General features: G+C 36.4%; 1 protein-coding gene across 1 annotated transcript in view; it reads right to left on the reverse strand.

Annotated features, from left to right (window-relative positions):
- Slc2a13 (solute carrier family 2 member 13) overlaps positions 1-24,752 on the reverse strand; it is a 339,517-nt gene that overhangs the window by 196,901 nt on the left and 117,864 nt on the right. The window contains exon 4 of the mRNA XM_046436201.2: positions 1,571-1,679. Coding sequence (XP_046292157.1) covers positions 1,571-1,679 — 109 coding nt within the window. The remainder of the gene's footprint in view (positions 1-1,570; positions 1,680-24,752) is intronic.

The raw sequence follows: 24,752 nt of genomic DNA on the forward strand, positions 1-24,752 counted from the left end.
TATTACTAAGCACTGCAGATGAATTACGACAGTCACTACAACTAGGAACACATTAGATGAGCCACTACCCATTGATTAGAGTTGACTTTGTGATCCCTATGCAAAAGGACAACAGAAATGTACAAAGAAATTCTTCATTTTCTGTGCTTTTAAACTTGTCAAGTTTAAATGCTTAGAAAAGGATAGAACCAAAAAAATTTCATAAATAGAACATATATTAGGTAGATCACCTCAAATATTCATGCAGGGTTATCACTACACAGCATTATTTGAAAGTTTGGTGCAAGCCTTGTTGCAATTCCATGCTATGATCAAACTGGAGGTGCCAAATCCAGGGAGCAAATATGCTAGGCACTGTATCAAAATATGGGCCTTAACAGGATTGATAAAGGTAGGGGGAAATGAAGTAAATGACAGAGGGAGGAAGGAAAGCACAGCGTTTTAAAAACGTAGTCTAAGAAATGCAGTCTGACAAGGTTGCAATTAATATCAAACAAGGGTTATAGTTATACTATAAGTACAATTCCTTAACAAATCCTGATGCAATCAATGGGACATTGGGTCCTAATCTTTATTTTTAAAATTTATTTTAACCAATTTATTCCCCTCAAATTATCACTAAATAAGCACATCAAGCAATTTTTTAAAGAAAATATCAAATTCTCAAGTACAAATGGCTTGCCAGGGAAAATTCAATTTTATGTAACTTCTATTTTTTTTTTTTTTTATTTTAAATGAGTGATTATAACCAGAAGGTAGGAAGAAAAAGCCCCTAAAATGTAGCTTTTCATCCACCAACCGCTTCTCAGAAAACTCAAAAACCTCTCTATTATTCTATCCAGAATCTTAAATCCACTCTGGTGACATATGAACCCTGTACAGTTCTTAAAAGCAATTTTAAGTTCTATATTTAATGATGAGTTTATTTAATGTGTGCTTCCTCCACGGGCCTGCATGTGTTAGGCTAGGGACCAGGTCTATTTTTTAGTACCTGCTTGTGTATCTGGTACAAATAAAACATGGCAGAGGTCACCATTCATCCCGCTCCACTCCCGACAGTCAATTTTACAGAGTACTATGAAAACTAACCAACAGGGAGTTTTTCTATTTTCTCCACCCCTTCCACTAGTGCTCTCCTCCACTTTATTCTGGTTATAATAATCATATTTTTAATATCCTCATCACATTGCATGTTAACAGAATGCCTCACATAGAAGTGAGCCATCACTGTGTGCTCGGAATCTCTGACAATGCCAGGTGACATTCTTTTGTTTTACTTTCTAACTGGCATCAAGAAATGGTTTATAAAAAAGACATAATACTTAAAAATAAAAGGAAGTATTACTAGAGGGCATAAAATATATGAAACAAATAAAGTCAATAATATAACAAATATAACAAATCTTTTCCTTCTAGTTATAAAATATCGATTAAAAAAACCCAATCAATCTGCCAAAAAAGAATCCTATATATTTAATAGCAACAAATCACCAAGAGTCCTATTTCTTTTTTCCATGTAAAGTAATCCCTTCACAATCCTTTTAGTAAAAAGTCAGAAAGAAATACATACATGATGGTGTTAATGCCTGAGAGCTGTTGGAACATTTGTAGGCCACAACCCACAATTAAAGCTCGGCGAGTTGGGGGATAACTCAGCATTCTGCAGATCACAGGTCCAGCTTTTTTAAAAAAGAAAGAAAAAGAAGAAGGACATATCTATTATTTTTAGCATCCATAATAATTTTTCCCATTAGGAAAAAAATATCCCCAAATTTCTGTGCAATCAACATCACTGGGCCTTTTAAAATAGAACAAATATACTTTAACAGAAACCCAAGTACAATACCTCAATATCTTCTTTCTAAAACAGTTTTAATACATTTTTGTTTGTTTATTTTAGGTTAAACTAAAAGCAATGAGAGAGAATTCAAGTTAAAGCAAGTGATAAAGTGATGGGTATGAGGAAGACCTATATCATTAAAACTGTTAGAAATAATTCTTCCTTAAATCCCTACCGGCTACCTTCATTAATTACTCCCTTTGTCCTTCCATTTTCTTTGCAATTAAATATTATTTAAAATTTATCCACATAGGACCACTTACAAAGTCACTGGCAAACTGCCTTAATCAACTAAAAGAATCACATTTATTATGATTAACAAAAGAACACAATTCATTTCATTCTATTTGACTAAAGGTAAGGAATAAGGGTTTAATATCAGACTTGGTTATAGCTACAGGGGATATTACTAACAAAAGTTATCAAAAAGAATAAAATTTAAAAATCAGTATAAACTCTGTGTGTACATATACACAAATGGGTATTTCTTAATTCTAAATATTTCCCCCAGAGGCATTCTAATACATAAACAGGCTTTCAAAATGGCATAAATCCCTTGATCATCACGTCAGAAGGCTAGATCAATTCTGGAGAGCCATGGATATGTACCACTGAAGACTCCAGAAAGGTGAGCAACCTTACTGTAGCCTACTGTCAGGGCATAATGAAGACAAGTATCCCTTCCATTCTAAGAAATGTCATTTTAACTTCAAAATTTTAACCATTATTCTTTAGGATGTCCTTAAGAGCAAGAGTTGACTCCCAGGATCTGTTTCATTCCTGCTGTTAGAAGGGATGAGTTGAGATCAGCAGGGTGCCAATGGCTACTTCATGAGAGCACTCTCCTGGAGGTCAAGTACTGCTGAGCCCTAAACTAAGTCAAGTATGTTAAAATTGTAGGAAGTCTCACTATTTCAGGAATCTTTTGGAAATCTAATACCCACTTTGCAGAAATGGAACAGAACGTGCTCATCTCAGCAATATATGCTAATATGAGAAGATAAGTTAGAATATTTTCTCTCTTCATGGGTGTGATTACAATCACAAAATTGACTTGCTGCAAATGTTTTTGCCTCAAAATGGCAAGACAGACCACAGATTAACTTCAACAAAAACTGAAGGCCATTCAAAGCTAAATAAAGTGACAACCCATTCAGAAAGCAGGCTGAGAGTATTATAAACAACACCACTTAGATTCAAGCAAGTTAATTAAAACCAAATACATCAGAAAGGCTGTGTAAGATTGGGACATACAGAGAGCTTTCACTGCAACAATGTTGAAAATACATCTGGATGAGCTACCTAAAAGATAGGCAGATACATCCACAGAGCCATTCCAAAGAAGGAATGCCATACCATCATACAAACATGTAACTTCTCATAAATTAAAACTTTTGAATAAAAAGTTCATGGTTTATCTTGTATATCATGGAAAATGTTTAAATGACAAAACCAAACTAAACCAAACCAAACCCTTTCTTAGTATTTAGTGACCTCTACAATGAGAAACTGGCAATTCATCTTGCAAGAAATCTATTATGCTCTTCGGAGAGCCCCATCTACTTCAATATTAAATTGTTCCTTGATCTAATGGACAGGTTAGGTCACAGAGATTTTAGAGGGCAGCAAAGCAAAATAACAAATTAGGATCAAAGTTTGACTTGCTTTAGTATGAAGAGGTAAGCTATTGCATAAATGTCACAAACATTTCTAGCTTTTTAAAATCTGGATTTTTATTTTTTATTTGCTATTGATTTGGATTTATTTGTTAACAATAAAGAACACAGTTCATTTTTTAAACTTTATTTTTTAATGGATACATTTGGTCAGGGCAATTACATGTATACATAAAAAAAATTAAAGAATTTCCTGTCATTAAAATTATAATCCTAGCTTTATAAGGCAGGAAAAACTGACTTAACAAATGAAAATCATCATTAATTTTCAAATTACCGAAACTATGAGGCAGAAAGAAAAAAACTCAAATTTATTAATTGGCTGAATGTCTATAGATCAAACTCAAATTTATTAATTGGCTGAATGTCTATACATGTCAAGCTTGACTTACTACATTTCTATTGCTTTTGTAAAAGCAAAGTATTAAAAATGCTTGCTGTATACAAATATCTCATGCTTAATTTTTAAAAACATTTATGTCTTTGAAACATATAAACTTCAACACAATAAAAACTTAAAATCTCTAACCAATTAACATAGATTAGAAAGCCAAAAATGCAATAAATAGTTACAGCAATAGAGTGAAGAAACCAAAATGAGTTGATCTTTTCTTTAATTCTGAACCCCTCACAACACTGAGCTGCTAACTAACTTTTACAGGGTTGTCCAGGTGGGTAGAGGCTCTGAGAACAGGCACAAAATATACAGTCCTACAGATGTAGCCTTTTCCAGGGATGGACTGACAATATGCTCAGCTTCCTGAAGTCTTCTAAGAACAATTAAAAATGTGCTAAAATCCAATTTGTACAACATCTCAGCTTTTAATTTCATTTACCAGCTAAAATGGAGGTTACGAGCTTTACCTTCCTACATGAAACTACTAGACTCATTCAAAATGCATAAAATAACAGTTCTCATGATACTGGATAACCTGTTCCAAAGGACAGTGATATCTGAGATTCCGAAACAAAACCAATGACGGGCCTGGGGAGGGAACTCAGTGGTAGAGAAGTTGCCTAGGGTGTGTGAAGTCCCAAGTTAAATCCCCAGTACCACAAAAACAAACAAATAAACAAATGTGATGAACCATCTAGTGGTCCCAGCTTAATGCCCCAAAAAGAATCCAGGCTGCAGCACAAGGAAGAGAGGCAGGTTGGGCTGCTAGTGTTGAGTTGAATAGATGTAAATCCAAACAGAGATGCAACAGTGCTGGCCTTCACAGGGCAGAGGAAAGAGAGTCTGAGACAGAGAACTCTGGATCTTCAGAGTTTCCTTTCTGTATTCAGTTAGTACTGGTCAGTGGCTATGTGTGAGGAAACCACCCTCTCCCCCAGGAGAAAGAGTCCAGGAAAAAATAAGGGAAATCATTCCCAAGAGCTGATGCAGGGCTGTGAACAATACCTTTTCCTACCAACTAAAGTGAAAAGTCTGGAGCAAAAGAAATATTTTCAAAAGAGATTCACCTTAGCAATAGTACGAACTTAGTACTATATTAAAGACTATCTAAATTAGCTTGAAAGCAAGAATAAGCTGTTTCCAAGTAACTGAAAAGCATCCTAGAACAAAGCGCAACTATAAGATTAAATTTATATCTGGCATATAATAAATACTACCAGGCAAAAGAGAGGACAATACCACCTATAATGATAAAGAAATCAATTCATCAAGAAGACAAACCAATAAACACTTACACACCCACTAAGAGCTTCAAAATATATGAAACAAAAATCAATACAACTCCAAGGGGAAATAGATCCATAGTTATAAGCCGATATTTCATCAATTTTTCTTAGTAACCAATGGAACATGCAGGCTGAAAATCAGTGAGGATATAGATTTCAATAACATTACCAATAAACTTGATCTAATAACTGACATTTAAACAGTATTCTAAATAAAAATAGAATACATATTCTTGAATAGTAAATATATGACCTGGTGGTGGTACAAGCCTGCAGTCCCAGCTGTAGGGAAGGCTGAGGCAGGAGGATTGCAAGTTTGAGACAAGCCTCAGCAATTCAGTGAGACCCTCAGAAACTTAGACCCTATGTCAAAATTAAAAAAAAAAAAAAAAGTTTAAAAAGACTGAGATGTAGTTCAGTGATAAGAGTGCCCCTGGGTTCAAACCCTAGTACTGCACTGGAGACAGCAGGTGGTAAATGTATGGTTAACATTTTGAAACATTAATTCAAAACAGATTATATTTTAAACTCTAAAACTGGCCTTAATTAATTTAAAAGAATTCAAGTCATACAAAGACAGTTCTCTGGCTGTAACAACATTAATGCAGAAATCAGTTAGAAAACACCCCCACACTGAAAACTAAGTAACACATTTCTGAGGACCAAAGAAATAATGAAAATTAGAATATGAAACTATACAAAAATATAAAATGTATGGAATGGAATTCAAGTAGAAAAGATGAAATTTTATAGTAATAATCTTATCTTTGATCTTTTTTCAATTTTTAAAATTGTTTTTATTATCTTCCATCTTAAGCCAGCAGTAAAAGACAAGTAACACCTAAAATAGACACAAGCTAAAAGTAGTAAGATTTGAATCCATGAAATAGAAAAGAGAAAAATCAATGAAACTGAAACCTGATTCTCTGAAAAAATAACTAAAACTGATAAGCTTCAAACCAGTCTGCAGCTAGCGCTAAATGCATGTGTCCTTATAAGAGATTGGCGAGTTCAAGACAGAAGAGGAGAAGGCAAATACGGAGACTGGACTGATGTGGACACAAGCCAAGCAATGCTGGCTACTATCAAAGCTGGACAGGTCAAAGAACAGATTGTCCTTTAGAGCTCCCACAGGGAGTGCAGGTCTGATGACACAATGATTTCAACATGAACCTGTGGTCATGAGAATTGTGAAAGAACAAATGCCAAATTTTTAAGTTACAAACTTTGCTGTAATTTGTTACAGCAGCTAATGAAAACTAATACATAGAAAGACTGGGGGAAAATGAGAGAAGACAAAGTTGACCATTACCAGAAATAAGAGTGATGGATTCAATACAGACATTAAAAAATAAGAGAATCCCATAAATGACTTTGTGCCATCCAATATGTCTTAAATGCAATAGACATGTTCACTAAAATATGAATTTTCCTGAAGCTCACTCAAGAAAAAATAGATAGCCTCAGTAGCCAGGCCTAAAAGTTATTAAAAATAATGAGCTTGTTATTTACAACAACAACAAAAAGTTCTTCTCCCAAAGTAAACTCCAAGTGGAAACAGCTTCACAGAAAGCAGCCTGGTGGGTGCTGTGAGGAGAGAGATTATAAAGGGGCACTTAGGAAAGTTTTGGGGACCGAGAATTGTGTTCAATCTCTTGATAATGGAAGGTACTCTTTCATATGTCAAAACTTAACCAGGTTATATACCTTAATTATGTTTTGTTTGCTGCACATATATTATACCTCAATAGAGCTGGTTAAAAAATAACAGCAACAACAAAAAATAAACAAAAAACAAACTTTGCCAGTATAGGGAACTCTAGACACCAGGAGGGCTGATGTGGCATAAAAGGGTGAAGAAAAAATCCAGGAGATTATAACCTTTACTCACATAAGTGGACAAGTGTTTGCAAATGAGCAGCAACAATGCTTGATTAAACTGGACCAATGAAGTTTGCTGCAAGATTGCCGAGGAGTGAGAACTGCCAAGGGTGGAGGACCATCCAAATTTCTTCAAGGTTTTGCTAGCTCTTATACCTCCCTTTCTTTTTATTTCATTTAAGGATTTTTACCCTGTACTAAAGAAAAGTTAAGAAAAAGTAAGTAGAACACTTTATGACTAACGAATTATAAGATACCAACTGTGGGAGGCTTCCCCACTGAGGACTGTCTTCACAGATTGAATTTTTTGTAATAAGTAAAGATGCTTCTGTGGAGAAAGCAGGGGCTTTCCTGAGAGCAACATAATCACTGCTCAGCTTCAAATATTACTCTTCCCAATTCCCAAGTTAAGGCCCTGTGATCAGGCTGCAATTAAGCTCAGCAAGGTCCCAAACACCAGGGTCCTCTCCTGAAGGCAGCCTGCCAAGGCCATTCTCACACCCTGCAGGCCTGCAGAAAGAAGAGGCAAGGTGTGGCCACAGGGACACAAATATTCAATGAGCATTTCAAGACTTTCTTTTTGTGCCACACCCCCACCACCAGGCTCAACTCAGCAACCAAGAAAGCCCAATATTCTGATATCTAGCTACCAATCAGCATGTTTGGGGGGCAGTTATAATTTAATACATCTATTAATCAGAAGAACATTACGCCTCTGTTCAAAGCTCAACCAATCTTGTAAATTTCAATGGCTTTTCATGCCTTCTGAACCACTTCTGTTACCATACTTCTAACAAAGTAATAAGGAAGCACAAAGGTTGCTATTCTGGTTTTAGAAATGTGAAAACTAAGCACAGAGGGAAAAGGGCAAACTCCCAAGATCACAAACTAAACGTGAAGCAGGGCTCGAACTTGAGCTAACGTCTGGCCCATGCCATCATGTCAAGAAATTCTGTATATACACTGAAGGAAGCTGATTTCCCTTAGCATTTATGAACAGTGTGAGCAACATCCCACCAAAAAAAAAAAAAATGAGGCACTTCCAAGTTAAAAGAATGAGCATACTCTGCTCCTTACAACTTTGATGGCTCAACTTTTTCTTCATCTTCCTTTAAGCTATATCTGCCATGATAACCAGCCTCAATTCTAAAGTTATCTATTTCTAAACATTCAATTCATCCTACACTCCTTCTCTTCCCACATGCACAGACTTGGACATTGCTCGAGAATTAGAAAAATGGATTACACTGATTTCAGGGCAAATTCCACATACCTACTAGCAATCAGACCAGCCATGCCACCATGGGAGACTTTCCACTCATCTCTGATTGGCTCCCAATCATAGTCTCACAAACTTCAGTTTAAACATTCCACCTCCTTTGGCTTCCCTTGTTCTCTCCTGCCTTTTCTCCTGTCTCTCTGTGCATTCCCTGGCCTACTTGGCATAGCTGGAATGCCTACCTTAGTCTACTCTGTGCTAAGTACAGAACATGAGGCAGGCATGCCTCCGAGGAGCTTATGATATTGGGTAGAGGAGAAATCACCCACAGAAACAGAACAAGCTTCACCACAATGGGATAAATTACTCTAATTGTGCTATGGGTGCAAATGAGATTAAAGTACAGAGAAGAACCCAAAAGGGCATGCCACCTCAACTACATACAAAACAGAAGTTGTCACTCCTTACCTCAAGCTTGTCCTTACCCTACGTTATCTAATTTCACAGTAACTCAAGAACTGTGGCTTTTGACTATTAATTTTCTCTTTCTACTTTCCATATCAAATAGATTGTCAAATTTTAATTAGAATTAATATATGTGTGTCTAATTCCTTCCACAAAACGTCAAAAGGATTACTCCTGCTCTGCACCTGTGCCCTCTCTGCCTCCCACCTCTCCACTGCCAGGGAAGGGGCAGTCATCCGTCTCCATGATGAGCCAGTGCACGGCAGACTAAAGTGCTCACACATATCAGGGCTGACACACCAACTCCACTGAGAGCCTTTCTCAGCCTCATCTATACCGATTTACTATGCATCATGGGGAATGGAGAATGCTGCCCTTTCACACTGCTGTCCCCCATCTACTACAGCACAAACTCATCAGGACCTGTTTCATGAGGGAAGTACTACAGTCCCAGCTTATCTTTCAAGATTAATTTCACACTCCTTCTCCAGTAAGCAATGCTCTAAAGAAGCCCTATATTTCTATAATTGTGTCTCTTATAATGTTCTGCTTAGGATTTTACTCTTCTGATAGTGGACGGCTGGTCATTTCCTATGATGCCCTTGATTCATGGCTAATTTGTTTTGTGGGTTGTATACCTGATCTCTCTTCCACGTTGGATTATATTGGGCACCTGGCTTAGGTTTTGTCCATTTCATCATTTCATTTCTCACGGTACCTCATCCAGGATCATGCAAATAGAAGATAGTCAATAAAAAAATAATAAGGAAGAAAGGGGGAGAAAAAAATGCCAGAGTAAATATGGTTATTGAGAGCTCATAGATGAAGCAATTTGAATACACTCCAAGTTGCTAAACAATGTTGTGATTAATTATAAACTACCACTAAGATCCTGAGCACACCCATGCTGTTTTCCTCTTCAATATGCAGCAGATGATGTTTGTGATTACAAGCTGGTGCTTGGCACATGCTCTGTTTAGAAGAATGGACTGCTGCTATTGATAAATTCAACCCCATGTGGTTCAATCATTCCTTCACAGTCTGGCATTTATGCCAATACATTCTGAAATCCTCCGAGGCAATCAATTTGCCAAGATGCTGTGATGGGTTGGTTGTCTGTAGCCGCGTGCTTGTGAGCCGATCATGGTACATTAGGGCCTATATGCAATGACTACGTTAATCTAGTCATTAGTATTTCAGGTTGCCAAAGTAAAGACTTTCTTTCCACTTATAAAAGTGGAGGTTGACAGGGATAACACTACCAAAATACTGTTTTTTCAGAAACCTTGTTCCATTACTATCAAGACTTCAGTCTAAAGTCTAAAATATGTCCTTTGTCCAAGGTATCTATATATAAATGAAGGAGTAGCATCCTCCAGCCCAACAATTCTCAAATGAGAAAACTACAAGCTTCATATCACCCACGGGAGTCTAGGGTGTGTAGAATCCTGCTCCAGAGAACCTTCCTTGAGCAAAAAGAGGCATTGTTTTTCTTAAATAAATGAGTCATTTTCTTAAACTATACTCTTAACATTAAATTTTTCTGTGAACAAAGTAATTTTTAAACAAAAGGACAGATACTCTCAACTTCATAATGTTCTGACAATAACTGTATCAACTATCATTCTTAGTAATGTAATAAAAAGGTTTTTCATCTACCCAGTTTTCAACAGATATTGCATGCTAGGAAGTAAAAACATATATGACTTACATCTCCTAAAGGCTATACCACCCCAAGCAGTGTTGAATAGTACAGTTTCTCCAAATCAGGGGAAAATACTTGAACTGAACTCAGCTATTTAGTACCTATGTGACACCTGAGCAAATTCCTTACCCTGAGTTTCATGTACTTCATGTGATGACATTATTTATTTACAGGTAGGTCTGTTTTGATAATTGAAGGTGTAGCTCACGTGAAGTACACCCACTATAACTTAGATTCTAAGGCTATAATGTGATTCATTAGCTCTCTAGTAAAAGTTCTCCAAATTTGAATAAAATTTGAAAGATTTACATAAAAATTATTCAATAAATTACATGTTTTTCTTCTCTGTAAGCAAATAAACAGCCTTTAATTCTTGGATTCCAAAAAAAATAACTCAATTTATTAAAAAAATAAGTGTATTCTGGAATTACAACATCTACTTTTATAGTTAATAGAACACTCCTCCACAGATTATTACTAAACATCAGGTGATAAATGAACAAGATCTGCACTACAGGATCTGTAATAAATCAAAGTTCTATCAAATTCAATGATGCCTATTGCCAAATTACTCATACAATCATTGGTAAATCAGATTTATTCCCTTCCCCTGCCTTCATCATACATCACATGTAGATTCCCAAGAAATCAAGCACTGTACCTCTATATATCCAGATACTACATCTCTATCAGATTAGAATATGTTGAAATATATAGACTATGCTTGAAAATATAACTATTTGCTCAGCTGAAAAACTGTGCTCATGTGGACAGTTGAATTATGTGAATATATAAACAATAAATATTCTATTTGCATCATATTCCCTTTTTAAATTCAGGCAGTCAACAATTAAGTACACTGATAATTAAGGTAAAAACATAACAATGATCCTTCTGTATTTAGCTTTACATGTGATAGTTACCATGAATAAAAATTCCAAAAATGATTTAAAAAATCAGCCTAAATTAAGTGCCCTCAGATCTTATGGTGGGGCAGAGTATCTTAAAAGAAAAAATTGCAACTATTCCACCAGATTCTAAGAGTATGACTGCTGCAAACATATGAGGTACCCAACATATAACATCTTAAAGAAGCATGGTTCTAGAGAATCATAAATTATTCCCAGGAACTAGATATAAAAATGGATTAAATAAAGGCTAGAAATGTATTTTCCAATTCCAAATAGTTCTTTTTCGGATTATATTTTCACATTCTTGTATTACCTCCACACCACAGACACACACACACACACACACACACACGCAGTAAAGAAAATGTTCTCAGGGCATGTAGTGTAGCTGACCAGTAGAAAACTTGCCAGGGATGTGTCAGGGCCTAAATTCCACCCCAAATCCATAAAACACACACACACACACACACACACAGTCATCTATGCATTAAAAAATAAATAAAAGTGATAGTCCTTAAGTGCAGAGTAAGAAATACAGAAATTCTATAAACGTGGTAGTGCCCAGTTCTAAAAGATGTGGGATATACAGAAAAGAAGAACTGCTTTGAAAGTATGGGTTTTCTGCTACTCTCACCTTTCACTGAGGAAAAGTACAACTCCTAAAAATAAAAAATAAAAAAGTAAGGAGAAATACTTATGGCAGAATGTAAATAAGGTCAGAAGTAGAAACATAGCAGAATGTAAATGCTGTTCAAAAGTATTAGTACAATAACTGTGCCTTCCATTTGTTGAGCAATGCTAGGCCACATGAGATTAAAAGATGTCTTTGTGCCATAAACGTAAAAGGAAGAGCCTACAAAGGAAATCCATAAATGTTTGGTCACTATATACAAGAGGACTGAGGCAAGAGAATTGTGACATCTGGAAGTCACAAGATGAAAGGTGGATTTTAGAATCTATTTTGTTTATAATAGCAATCCCAAAATATCCAGGAGCACAGCATATAAATGACATAAATCTCCTCCCTCAGTGCTGACACACTAGCTATCTTGGCAATATCTCTTTTGACCAAAGTTCTCAGTTGCTGGGGACTTTGGCTATCGCTAAAAAAGGATACCATCTCCTCTGCAAACCCCAGAGGAAGGGGCTGAGCTACAGAGAAAGTAAAAAATTAGAACCTGGAATTCTATATAGAACAACAACAGCCAAAGGAAAAAAAAAAAAAAACTTTTATTAGATAAGAAATTAAGAGAAAAGGCCTTTTCTCTTAATTTCTTAATTTGCAAATTTTGAGAAGAAACAAGCACCAATAAAATGTCCAGAAACAAATGACAAAATACAATCACAGTATTTCTTACATCTGATAAAACTTACATCTCAGAAAAACTTCATTTCAGTACATTAACTCTGCTTCCAGAAAGATGTGTTAAGAGCAGCAGAATACCAAGACAACCCTGCTAATCTTCTTTTCCCCCAAAGAGTTAATGAGTTTATTTAGCACTTGGCTAAATAAATGTTTCCTCATGAGATCAATACCTAATATAAATCCATACTGAAAAGCAAGTCTATTAACGAGTTGATACATCAATTTTAAAATGCTATTGAATTTCTATACATGATTGATTGTTTTTATTGTAGATAAAACTGTAAATTTTCTAAGATTCACCTTGTTACATTTAGCCAAACTAAAAAGTATAAAGTAAGATAACTGTATCTAGTGGGAGAGACTGAGAAATCTGAATAGGTTCAAATTATTTAAAAAAAAAAAACTACTTATAAATCTAACTCAGAATTAGGTTATTTTCTAATTTCCTTACCAAGAAACGCAATTATGATTTCAAAATCTAATTTTCCCTAACTTTGACATGTATACATCATGATACACACTAGAGTGGGGCTCTGCTTATTAAGGGACAAGGTTTAGGTTTAGTCATGGCATTATAAAGATTAGTTCAGAAATCTCAGTGACCTTTAATGGTAGAGTGTCAGTTTGCCCAGGAGGGTCATTTCATCCAGGATCACAATTGCACTGGATTTGAAGACAAACCTAAGATATATCACTACTCCTGAAACACAATTCATCACGGAGCAAATCCCAATAAAATCCTACTACAACAAAGGGCCAGCGAAGGAAAACTAAAGCTCTCAAAGAACATTTAGAATCCAGAAGTATTAGTTTTAGACACATGGCATCCCTTGAGTGCCAGATTAAAACCGAACTTGGACACAAAAGATCTGCTGGCACAACACATCCATGGCAAGCAGGCTTGCCTGCCTACAATGTGGGTGTTAAAAATCTCCCTTTTTCTCTGGCATGTACTCACATACACAGTGGGGATGCAGTGACAGGCACCACCATCATGGAGTCTCTTTTTACTTGCAGACCTTCACTTTCTGAATCACCCAGGAGACCCCTTTTCTCCACTCTGACCTCGATGAGGGAAATGAAGGTACAAATACATTTGTTCCTTGCTACAATTCTGTTCCTTCTCCCGTGTTTTTAATTCACAGACACATGTCTACAAATCTAAATGTTCTGAAAAACTGGCAGAATTTCAATTGAGAATGATTACTGGCAGGAAATGGGAGAAGTGAGTTATGCACATCCTACTCCAGAAATGGTACAGTAGGAATTTTTAAAAAATGGTATTTGATGAGCATATCCAGCAGACAGCCAGTATTCTGCAGTGATTGCTAGTCTGAGAAAAGATGCATCCACCTGCTGGGCATTCCTTTTGATCATTCCCCAAGCATTTCCACTAAATCCATTTTGATGACCATAGCACAGGACAGCTTTTGTGCATTACCTACTCTATGCAAGGACTGGGCAAGGAGAATTCCAAGTCACTTCTCCAGAGGCTTTTGCTTCTAAATGTCCATGTGTATATAACCTTATTTCCTTGGCATTTTTGTTTTTAACTTGTGATTGTTTTTCATTAGGCAGATTCTTCTAATCTCCTAACATGACAAGAATCATAATTTTACTTGATATGGTTTGTGATGCTCTTCTGGATAAATATGGCTCTCTAGGGATGAGGTCAGTATTTGAAAATCTACATATGGCAGTTTTATTTTGAGGCATGTCTGCAGTTACCATATGGTCAATGGCAATTTGTGAAGGGAGTCAGGATGTGTCTATTTAAAATGCTGACTGAAATTTGAGTTTTTACTTAGCAATGCTTTGATCCAGCTGCTTCTTTTTTTTTGAATGCCAAATCTTAGTCTTTTAAAACTTCAATCTGCCCACTGTACTGCAAGATTCAATTAAAAAACAAAAATCATTTTATATATTTTCATTGATTAATTTCAGTTATACACCTACAGAAAGTACAGCATTATATTACCATAGATGTAGGTATGATTCTTTTCTTTCCATTAGACTTGTTCTTACATTTTTTAGACTGTAATCTAGTTTGGCTCATGGTCACGTTTTTTTACTTACGACCCTCTGAATGTACAATTTAGACAGAAGTGAGGAAATATATAACTGAATGCACTTCAGGGATGTTTCAGAATATCCTGTCCTCTGAAGACCCTCCAAAAAGCATCAAGATTGTATGAATTCTTTGAATGAAACTCTTCTAGCAACATTTACATTAAAAATATATGGCTCCCTATGTGAAATATAACCAAGATTTAACTGTTATGTAGGAGTATAAAAAAATGTTCTATTTGAGTAAAGCATGTGGCTATTATAAATTATTCACATTCATTATTCATCAAGTTACTATAAATGTTTCAGAAAAATAGTGAAGACCCATTTTCTAGCACTTTTCTAAAAAGTACTATTCATAAATATTCTATTTGGCCTATCGGTATAAAGCCCTTTCTCTTTATTGTCTTATACCCATTTGCTCTTTTAATGAAAGGAGGAAAGGAGAAGAGAAAGAAATTACATCTGTGGGAGTTGAATGGCTGTAAAAGGGCAAGGCAAGCTAAATTAGTTCTAACACAACAAAGAACTGACATATTTAAAATTAAAAAATGGCATCTACATAACCTCAAAAATCTGTTCTAAACATGGTATTTTGATCTAAAGAGCCATGACTTGGATTCCCTCTCCACGCATAATTTTATCTCACTTTGCAAATTACTTCAAAATCTTGAACACTTCAGAAGCCCTGTGTGATGTTGATTCCCATAACTCCCCTCCCTTCCAGCACAGTCTCTAGCTGTCCTTCCCTTTCAGCCCAGTCAGAGGAGGGACCCATCTCTCCTAGTCTCCATGATACTGTCTACTTATTCCCCTGGGATCTTGCACATTGTTATTTCCTTTTCTTCCCTTGCAACTAATCTCTCTATCCAACTCTACCAGCCTACAACTCTGTCACCTTTACACTTTCTGAAAGAGGCTTATACATACTTTGTTTCTGCCATTTTACTTTCTACACCTCCCAACTCCACCAATTCTATTGAAAAGACTCTCTCAAAATGTCACTTAATTCTAACTGCGAAGATTAATAGTGAAGTCGTCATTTTCCTTGATCTCTTTACAGTTCATACCATCAAACAATTCAATTTTAAAACTCTTCCATCCCTTACATTCTCTGATACACAGAATTTTATTTCTCCTCTAACATTTCTTTGTTACATTTTAGTGACCCTTGTTGGGAGTTTGTTCTTCTGTTATCCTTAATGAAGGCATTCTCCAAAGTTTTATGCTCCCAGTTCCTATACCCTGGACCATATACTCTGCATTCTGTTACAAGGTCAGCCTCTTTACACTTGTTCTGGATCCTGTCTTTTTAAGCCTTTGGAGAACAATGCTCTTATAATGATAATCCACCCATCCATACCAATGTCAACTTATCCTATCTATTGAACCTTTCCCATTAGCATATAATCTTGATATAGTATGGGTACTATATGGTAAAATAAAACCCAAAAGTCAACTTTTTAAAACCTGCATCACTCTTCAGTTTGTACCTAATTTTCTTGAATAAGTTTAAAATAGAAAATACACTTAAAAATCTGTTCCTTTTATGTCTACTTCCTTACCTCCTGCTATATTCTTGACCCCATTCTCAGCAGGCTCTCATCTCTACTAATCCATGAAAACTGTTTTTATCAAGGTCTCCAGTCACCTCTTCTTTGCAAACTCAATGACTGTTATGGTTTACATATGAGTTCTTCCCCCAAAGTTCATTTATGAGATGATGTAAGAAGGTGAAATGACTAGATTATAAGAAACATAAACTAACAGTGGATTAATCCAATGATATGGATTAACTGGATAGTAACTATAGGCAGGTAGGCTGTGGCTAGAGGGAATAGGTCACTGGTGGGGGTGTGCCTTTGAGATGTGTGTTTTTCCCCCTTGGCCAGCAGAACTCTTTCTCTGATTCCTGGTTGCCATGCCCTGAGTTGGCCTCCTCTTCCATACTCTTTTGTCATGATATACTACCTCACTTTGGGCCCAGAGCTATGTAGTCAGCCATCTATGTACTGAGACTTCTGAAACCATGAGCCCCCAAGTAAAACTTTCCATCCTCTAAATTATTCTTGTCAGATATTTTGGTCTAAGATGAAAAAGTTGACTAACACAATGATCAAATCTCTGCTCTCACCTAAGCTAAGAGCAACACAGAATCAGTGGCTTCCTCCTCATACCCAGAAACACTACTCTCACTAGCATCCAAGAACCATTTTCTCCTGTTTTTTTTTTTTTTTTGTATCTCTTGATGCTTCTGTTCAGTCCCCTCTGCTTTGTCTACCTCTCCCTCCTAATGTCCAAAATTTGAAATGCCTCAGGGCCTAGATGATACCTTCTCTTCTCATATATGCATGCCCCATGATCTCCTCCCCAACTCCAGGCCTCCCAAATTAACACTGTCACATCAGTGTCTCCTCTAAGCCCCATACTCACATACTCAACTTCTGACTCCACACCTGCATGTAGATACACAAATCATACTGGCCAAAACAGTACTCTTGACCCTTCAGCAATCCACTGGTCCTTCTGCACCCCCACCCCTTTTTCACTAAATAAACCCCCAGTCACCCAGCTGCTTCTATAACTAGCCATTTTTCTCACACCTACTGATCTATCCACTTAGCCTTTGATTATTATATGTACATCCCTTAGTGTACTCTAATTTCCCTACACTAGGGTCCTCCATTATAATTTTACCCCTAAATTTATCTGTAACATACCTATTTATTGAAAGAATTTTTTCTACTTCAAAAATTACAACTGCTTTTCACTAAAAGGCACAGGATCAGACAGTGGAAAAGGCATGTGCTGTGGAATTGGACATGACTCAGATTCTACAGGAGCTCTGTTCTGCCAACCCTGTCACCCCGTCTCCACCACCAGCACCATTATCTTCATTATCAACAAGATTTATTCTTCGGCACTTACCATATTCTACAAACCAAGTTAATGTCTTTATCCACATTGTTTAACTCTCACAAACACATATGGGGCCAGGATTACCACTCCTATCTTTTAGATGACGTTTACAGAGATCACAGAACTGCTAAGTAGCATAGCTAAAACTCAGGTGAACATCTTACTCTAAAGCCCTTCTAATTTCTTCTCCTGCAATCCTAGTTCAACAACTTGTCTAAAATTGCCCACAAAGTTATTAACAGCATATAGAACATGTGATATCAACCCACGTTCAAAATAATATGCTGCACATTGCCAGTGACCTCATTTGTAAAAGAGGGTGATGACATAAACCAGAAAGATGTGTACATACTCCCTGTACCAGGCAGCCACACCACAGCTGCCAGTTCCTTTCCCAAGTTCTAATGCTTAAATGCATTTGGCCACATTTTTTTAAAGTTCACATTGTTGACAAAGAATTTTCTTATTTCCTCTGTTACCTTCTGCTACTTTTGAAACACTTCTTAATCAATGATCTAAACATAGAGGCTGAGGTTGTAGCTCAGTGGTAGAGCAGTGAGGCATGTGTGAGGCATTGTGGGTTTGATTCTCAGCACCACATATAAATTAATAAATAAATGTCCGTCGACAACTAAAAATTATATTAAAAAAACTAAATGTAAATACTACAAAATTATTGTATATGTTCAAAATTATTAAAGAATCACTTTGCACAAGTCTAGAAAATGGCTTGAAGCTGAATATCAGTGTAAATTGAGTTTTACACTATGAAGTTTGATAAATAATTCCTGTTTCCCTTATGTGTTTATATATCAAATTTTCCTTGTAAATACTTTAAGTTTTCACAGACAACTTACAGGAAAAATTAATTCCTGATGTCAAAACTCAAATATTTTACTTTCAGATAATTTTATGTGTTATAACTAAATTATTTCACTTCATTATGCTGTACCATTCAGAGATTTTGAAGTTCAAACTAAAGTCAAAAGGCATGCATTCTTTCAACATTTTGCCTTTATGTCACCCAATACTTTTGCTATGCCTGGAAAGGGCTGAACTCACTATGGTGGTCCTGTATGAAAATGGTCCAGTTTAGATAGGCAACCATGCAACAAAGAGATCTGGAAGGCGAATTTCACTTAGGCAAACTGTATATATTAAATCCTAATTTTAAAAAATTGTGATGGGGCTGGGTATGGTAGTGTCCTTCTGTAACCTAGCTACCCAGACGCTGAGACATGAGCATGATTACTAAGTTCGAGACCACCCTGGGCAACTTAGTGAGACCCTAACTCAAAATAAAAATTGTCTAGAAGACCTGGGTATGCAGCTCAGTGATATAGTGCTTGCCTGGTATATACAAGTTCCTTGGTTAAATCCCTAGTACTACACACACACACACATACACACACACACACACACACACACGGTGGAGGTGAGAAATTTCCCTTTTCGGGGCTGGGATTGTGGCTCAGTGGGAGAGTGCTCCCCTAGCACGGGCAGAGCCGGGTTCGATCTTCAGTACCACATAAAAATAAAGGCATTGTGTTGTGTCCATCTACACATAAAAATAAAATATTAAAAAAAATTCCCTTTTCACCTAGCTTCATTTGCTAATTTGATATATAATAGCTAAAAATAATAACAGGAGGAAACTGAGAAATTTTTCTATTCCCTTTTATTTTAACTATGTGCATTTATTTTTAAGACAATCTATTTATACTATGAATCCCATACAAAAAGAATACTGATATAAGAAACTTTATTCAAGTGACAACTTAGATAATGCCTAATTTTTTTTTTTTTTTACCAGATTTGTGTCACTACAAGGTAGTAGATATTTTTCAAATATCTCCATGGCAAGCCCCATTAATTCTAATTGAAGTTTCCCATTCCCGGCTTATCTTTGGCAGAAAAAAACAGGTTAGAGATTGCAGCCAAACATAAGATTTCCCAGAGGCAATCTGGAAAGGAGTTATAAGCATTCAAGTAAGCCACCTGTTTGAAGATTTATTTATTTAATCAGGATAGCTTTCCAAACTTCAAACAACTTCATGCATACAACAGCTAGAGCTCTGTAAAAGTGACTGTTTTTATTTCACTTCCTATTAACATGCATAACAAATGGATACAGCCACTCTGAAGAGCCAAAGGACATAAATGTTCAATAATGTATACTTGCTTATGAATCTTGAGTGATAAATAAACGTCAAACTGTATTCTTAAATTTAGACACCCTAAATAGTTATGGGTACTAACAACAGCCTAGGAGTGCTCCTTTCTAGGTTAAGGGTGCAAATACAATAACTCATATAACCATTCAGAAATGTGAATCACAGAAAAAGCACTATTGTTATAGAGTATTAACTGTGCTCAGGATTTCATTTTCTGACTTCTAATAGGGCTAAAAATGGGCCTGAGAAGAGCTTCTGCCTTAAAGATTCACCCCTGGCTCTAATTATGAGAGCACTAGGCAAGCTTAGGGACATAATTGTCCCATAAACAATACTCAAGATAAGTGAGTGGTGGCAAGTTACTTCACTTCTTCATATGCCACCAAATTTCTGGTTACCACCAAAAGTAATTCATTATCCTCAGCAGGTCTGTGCATGAACAGATAAACTTAAAGAGAAAGGAGACACGGTCCTTGTACCCTAAAAAAGTTACATGGTAGATGGCACTCACCAGAATAGACTAGGATAAGTACCACTGGGGTAAACTCACCAGAGGGCTCAGAAGGAGAGGTGTATTCTAGCTGAAGTAGATCACATGCAAGCACACTTATTAGTTCCATTATAAATTTCATGATAGAGTCATTATTTTTCATGTTACTTCTGATGTTTCCCATTTGCAACTGATTTAATCTTTAATCAGAAATGAATCATTTGTGTGTGGAAGGCCAAACTGACTTACCTTAACAAGTATTTTAATCTTTTTGGTCCCAGGGATTGAACCCAGGGGTGCTTTACCACTAAGCCACAACCACAACCTTTTTTAAAACTTTTTTCTTTAGCAACTTAGTTGCTAAGGCTAGTCTCAAACTTGTAATCCTTCTATCTCAGCCTCCCAAATTGCTGGGATTACAGGTGTGCACCACCAAACCAAGCTTTCTTACTGTTTTAGTCAGCTTTTTCCCTGCTGTGACTAAAGGATCTGACCAGAACAACAGTAAGGAGGAAAAGTTTATTTGAGGGCTCATGGTTTCAGAGGTCTTAATCCATAGATATCTGGCTACATTCTTCAGGCCTCTAGGTGAGGCTGAACATCATGACGGGAGAAGATGATAGAGGGAAGTAGCTCATATCATGATGAACTTGGAAGCAGAGAGACACCATGCTCCAAATACAAAATATTTACCCCATAGTTATACCCCAATTCCCACCTCCTGCAGCCACACCCTACCACTTCAATTAATCCCATCATGGATCAATTCTCTGATTGGGTTAAAACTCTCACAACCCAATAATTTCTCCCCTGAACCTTCGTGTATTGTCTCACATGTGAGCTTTTGGGGAACACCTCATATCCGAACCATAACACTTACCAAGTATTTTATATAAGATCTTCTCATTTGATGTTTCCCACCTACGAAAGCCAAAACTTTAACTTTCTGACACACTCATCTCTTGAGGCTTTCTGGCCTTTATTATCATTAGAGAGTGAACTCCATCTGTAGAAAAACTCAAGTATGTTGTCTTTCTCCAGCCCTAACCATAACATTGCGATCTCACACAGTGCACTAACAAGTTTTCCTAAAAATCGAATTGAAGGAAAATCAGAAAGGAAAGCATGAAAACAGTGTAAGTGGGGAGAGGCAAGGAGGGAGGGACTGGAAAGACAGACTTCAGCAGGACCTCCTCTCTGTCCAAGCTTACTAATTTCAAACCAGATAAATCCATCTGCACTGCTTTCTGAAAGGTTTGTAGTATTAATTCCACTGGGCAGATCAGAAAACAGCTTAGAGAAGCCAGTCACTGCTTCAGAGAACAAAGAGCTAATAAGTGACAAGGTCAACACTTATGTGACTGCAACTCCTCTGAAGTCCCAACTCACATATCAAACTAATTTCTTTCGGACACTGAACAAGTAACAGGGCCAAACAGAACTTCCCTCATGATTACAGAGTATTTTGTCTCAATCCTCAGTTCCTCCAAAAGAGATATCCATGCAACAGGATTGTCTAAAGAGGCATAGCCTTTTGGTATTCTCATGGTATTAAGAACCATTTTTCCATGACTAAGTTTTGAAGAAACATATCAGAATTTACAAACCTGTTTCCCTCAAAATCACCCTTGGGAGGGAGATTATAAAATTATTCCAATGATATTGTTATAGTGTAAATAACTCTGAAACTGTTTCAGCACCAATTTGGAGCCTATGGCATTCTCTGAATATCTCAGTGGCTACAAACCTTCACCCTTTTCAGACGACGTTGAGTTCTGGCAGTGGAGGCATGCAGAGGCAAAACCTAATTAATTGTAAAATGCCATAGTTAGTTGAGTAAAAGCAAATGGGACAAAACAGAAAAGATGCTTATAAGTTAATGAGCTATGTCAAACAACTGTGCAATCCAGAGCCTTAACTTCTAGTCTTTGTCCTTCCCCTGGCTAATGCCCTGTTATCCAGAGAGGCACCCCCCTTAAAACTCCAGCCCTCTGCTGTTTAAACTATCATGTGTCATGAACATGTATCTCTTTTCCTTAGTAGTCTTACTTTATTTAAAGATTTATTGTGTGAATGTCCCCAGACACATTAAGCTCCCTGAGCTCAATAACTACCTGGTTTTGTCACTACTGTAAAGGTGGCAAATCAGCATTTAATAAATTTCTGTTGAGTGTGTGAACAGAACATATCATTTTGTGAGGCAAAAACTGCCTCTCAAGGCAATTCTTACAATAAAAATAAAACAACAAATGGTAGCATTACTCAAGTATAATCCATCTGCCCCAAAAGAGAAAACAGGCCAATTCTTTTCAGTTGGTTAAGAAACCAACTTTTAGAGTCACAGAGCTTCTTTAACAAACTACTTATAAAATATGATGATCAGGGGACTGGGGTTGTGGCTCAATGGTAGAGTGCTTGCCTAACATGTGTGAGGCACTGGGTTTGATTCTCAGTACTGCATATGAATAAATAAATAAATAGATAGATAAATAAATAAAGGTCCATGGACAACTGATAAAATATGATAATCAGGCAATAGAAAATACAATTTTCTATAAACAAAGTTTAATAAAGGACAAGGATGTAAGACAAATGTTTTAACTTTTGGGTGACCCAATTTAAACAAATTTCTGGTACTGAAACTAGGATACAATACTCTATAAACACAGAGGCAGTAAATTATTAGAAAATCATGACTACCACTAATTATGAAGGTTTAATGCAGAAATGCTCAATTATTAACATCCAATGAATATAACCCATTTATTATTTTTAAGTGATTATTTTTTAATCAAAACCATTCACTCCTTTCAAGATGTTACAGAAAAGGCAGATGACAGTTTCTTTCAGTTAAGTCTTTAAGAGGCTAATGTCTGTGTTGACTAAAAAGTGAGAGTATACTACAGGGAATCAGAAATTTTTGCGAACATCTTCATGGCTTTGTAAATAGGAAAACAAACAGTCCTTAGACGTGCTCATTAACTAGCAGACATTTGCTGTCATAGGTCTTTACAAAGACCAAATCCATAGGTTGTCACTGGGGAAATCACCAACAAAGAGCCTGATGGTATTGATTTTTAAACGCCTCAAAAATAAGAACAGCACAACAAGAATGCTAAGTCTACTAACTTGTTTCTCTGACTTACACTTAGGAAATTTACATATGTGGGGGAAGGATATATGCAAACAACTTTTTTTTTTTTTTTTGGTACTGAGGATTGAACCCAGGGATGCTTAACCACTGAACGACATCCCCAGTCCTTCTTTTATATTTTAAGACAGGGTCCTGCTAAGTTACTTCAGGCTGGCCAAGTTGCCTTGAACCTGTGATCCTCCTGCCTCAGCCTCCTGAGCCACTGGGATTACAGGTGTGCACCACTGACACCCAGCTATGTAAACAATTCTTATAAAAAATATCATCTTTAGCCAGATACAGTGGCCTAGTCCTGTAACCCCAGTTACTATGGAGCTGAAGCAAGAGGATCACAAGATGAAGGTCAGCTTTGGCAACTTAGCAAGACTCTGTCACAAAGTAATTTATGAAAAGGGCTGGGTTCAATCATCAGTACATCAGTTTATATTCCATTGTGAATACAAACCACATTTTCTTTATCCATTCCTCTACTGAAGGGTACCTAGGTTGGTTCCATAGCTTAGCTATTGTGAATTCAGCCATTATAAACACTGATGTGGCTCAGTGGTAAAGTGTCCCTGGGTTCAATACATAGTACTGGAAACAAATTTTTTAAAAATAGTAATATGTGGTTATATTTTTAGAAACCTTCATACTGGTTTTGGCTTTACTAATTTACATTCCCATCAGCAGTGTGTAAGGATTCCTTTTTCCCACATTCTTAGCATTTGTTATTTTTTGAATTCTTACTAGTAGCCATTCTGGTTGGGGTGATATGGAATCTCCCAGCCCCATTTTGTATTTTATTTAGAGATAGGGTCTCATTGAGTTGCTCAGTGCCTAGCATTTTTTTTAATTAATTTTTTAAAATTTATTTATTTTAAAATTTATTTATTTATATTTTATTTTATTTTTCATCTAAATGCCCTCAGACTTCAATCTGAATTATTTTTTTTAATTTTTTTATTAGTTGCTCAAAACATTACAATGATCTTGACATATCATACATTTGATTCAAATGGGGTACGTAATCTTATTTTTCCACGTGTACAGATTGCAGGATCACATTGGTTATACAGCCACATTTATACATAGGGCCATACTACCCTTCCTATCCCCCCCTTCCCTCCCATCACCTCTTTCTACCCAATCTACTATGACACATTTCTCTCTCTCTCTTTTTTCTTCCCCCTCACACCATCATACGATCCAGTTATAATCAT

The sequence above is a fragment of the Marmota monax genome, unplaced genomic scaffold (genome assembly GCF_021218885.2).
Source record: "Marmota monax isolate L192 unplaced genomic scaffold, Marmota_monax_Labrador192_F-V1.1 WCK01_AAM20220418_F8-fsc00012, whole genome shotgun sequence".
In the NCBI taxonomy this organism is placed as follows: domain Eukaryota; kingdom Metazoa; phylum Chordata; class Mammalia; order Rodentia; family Sciuridae; genus Marmota; species Marmota monax.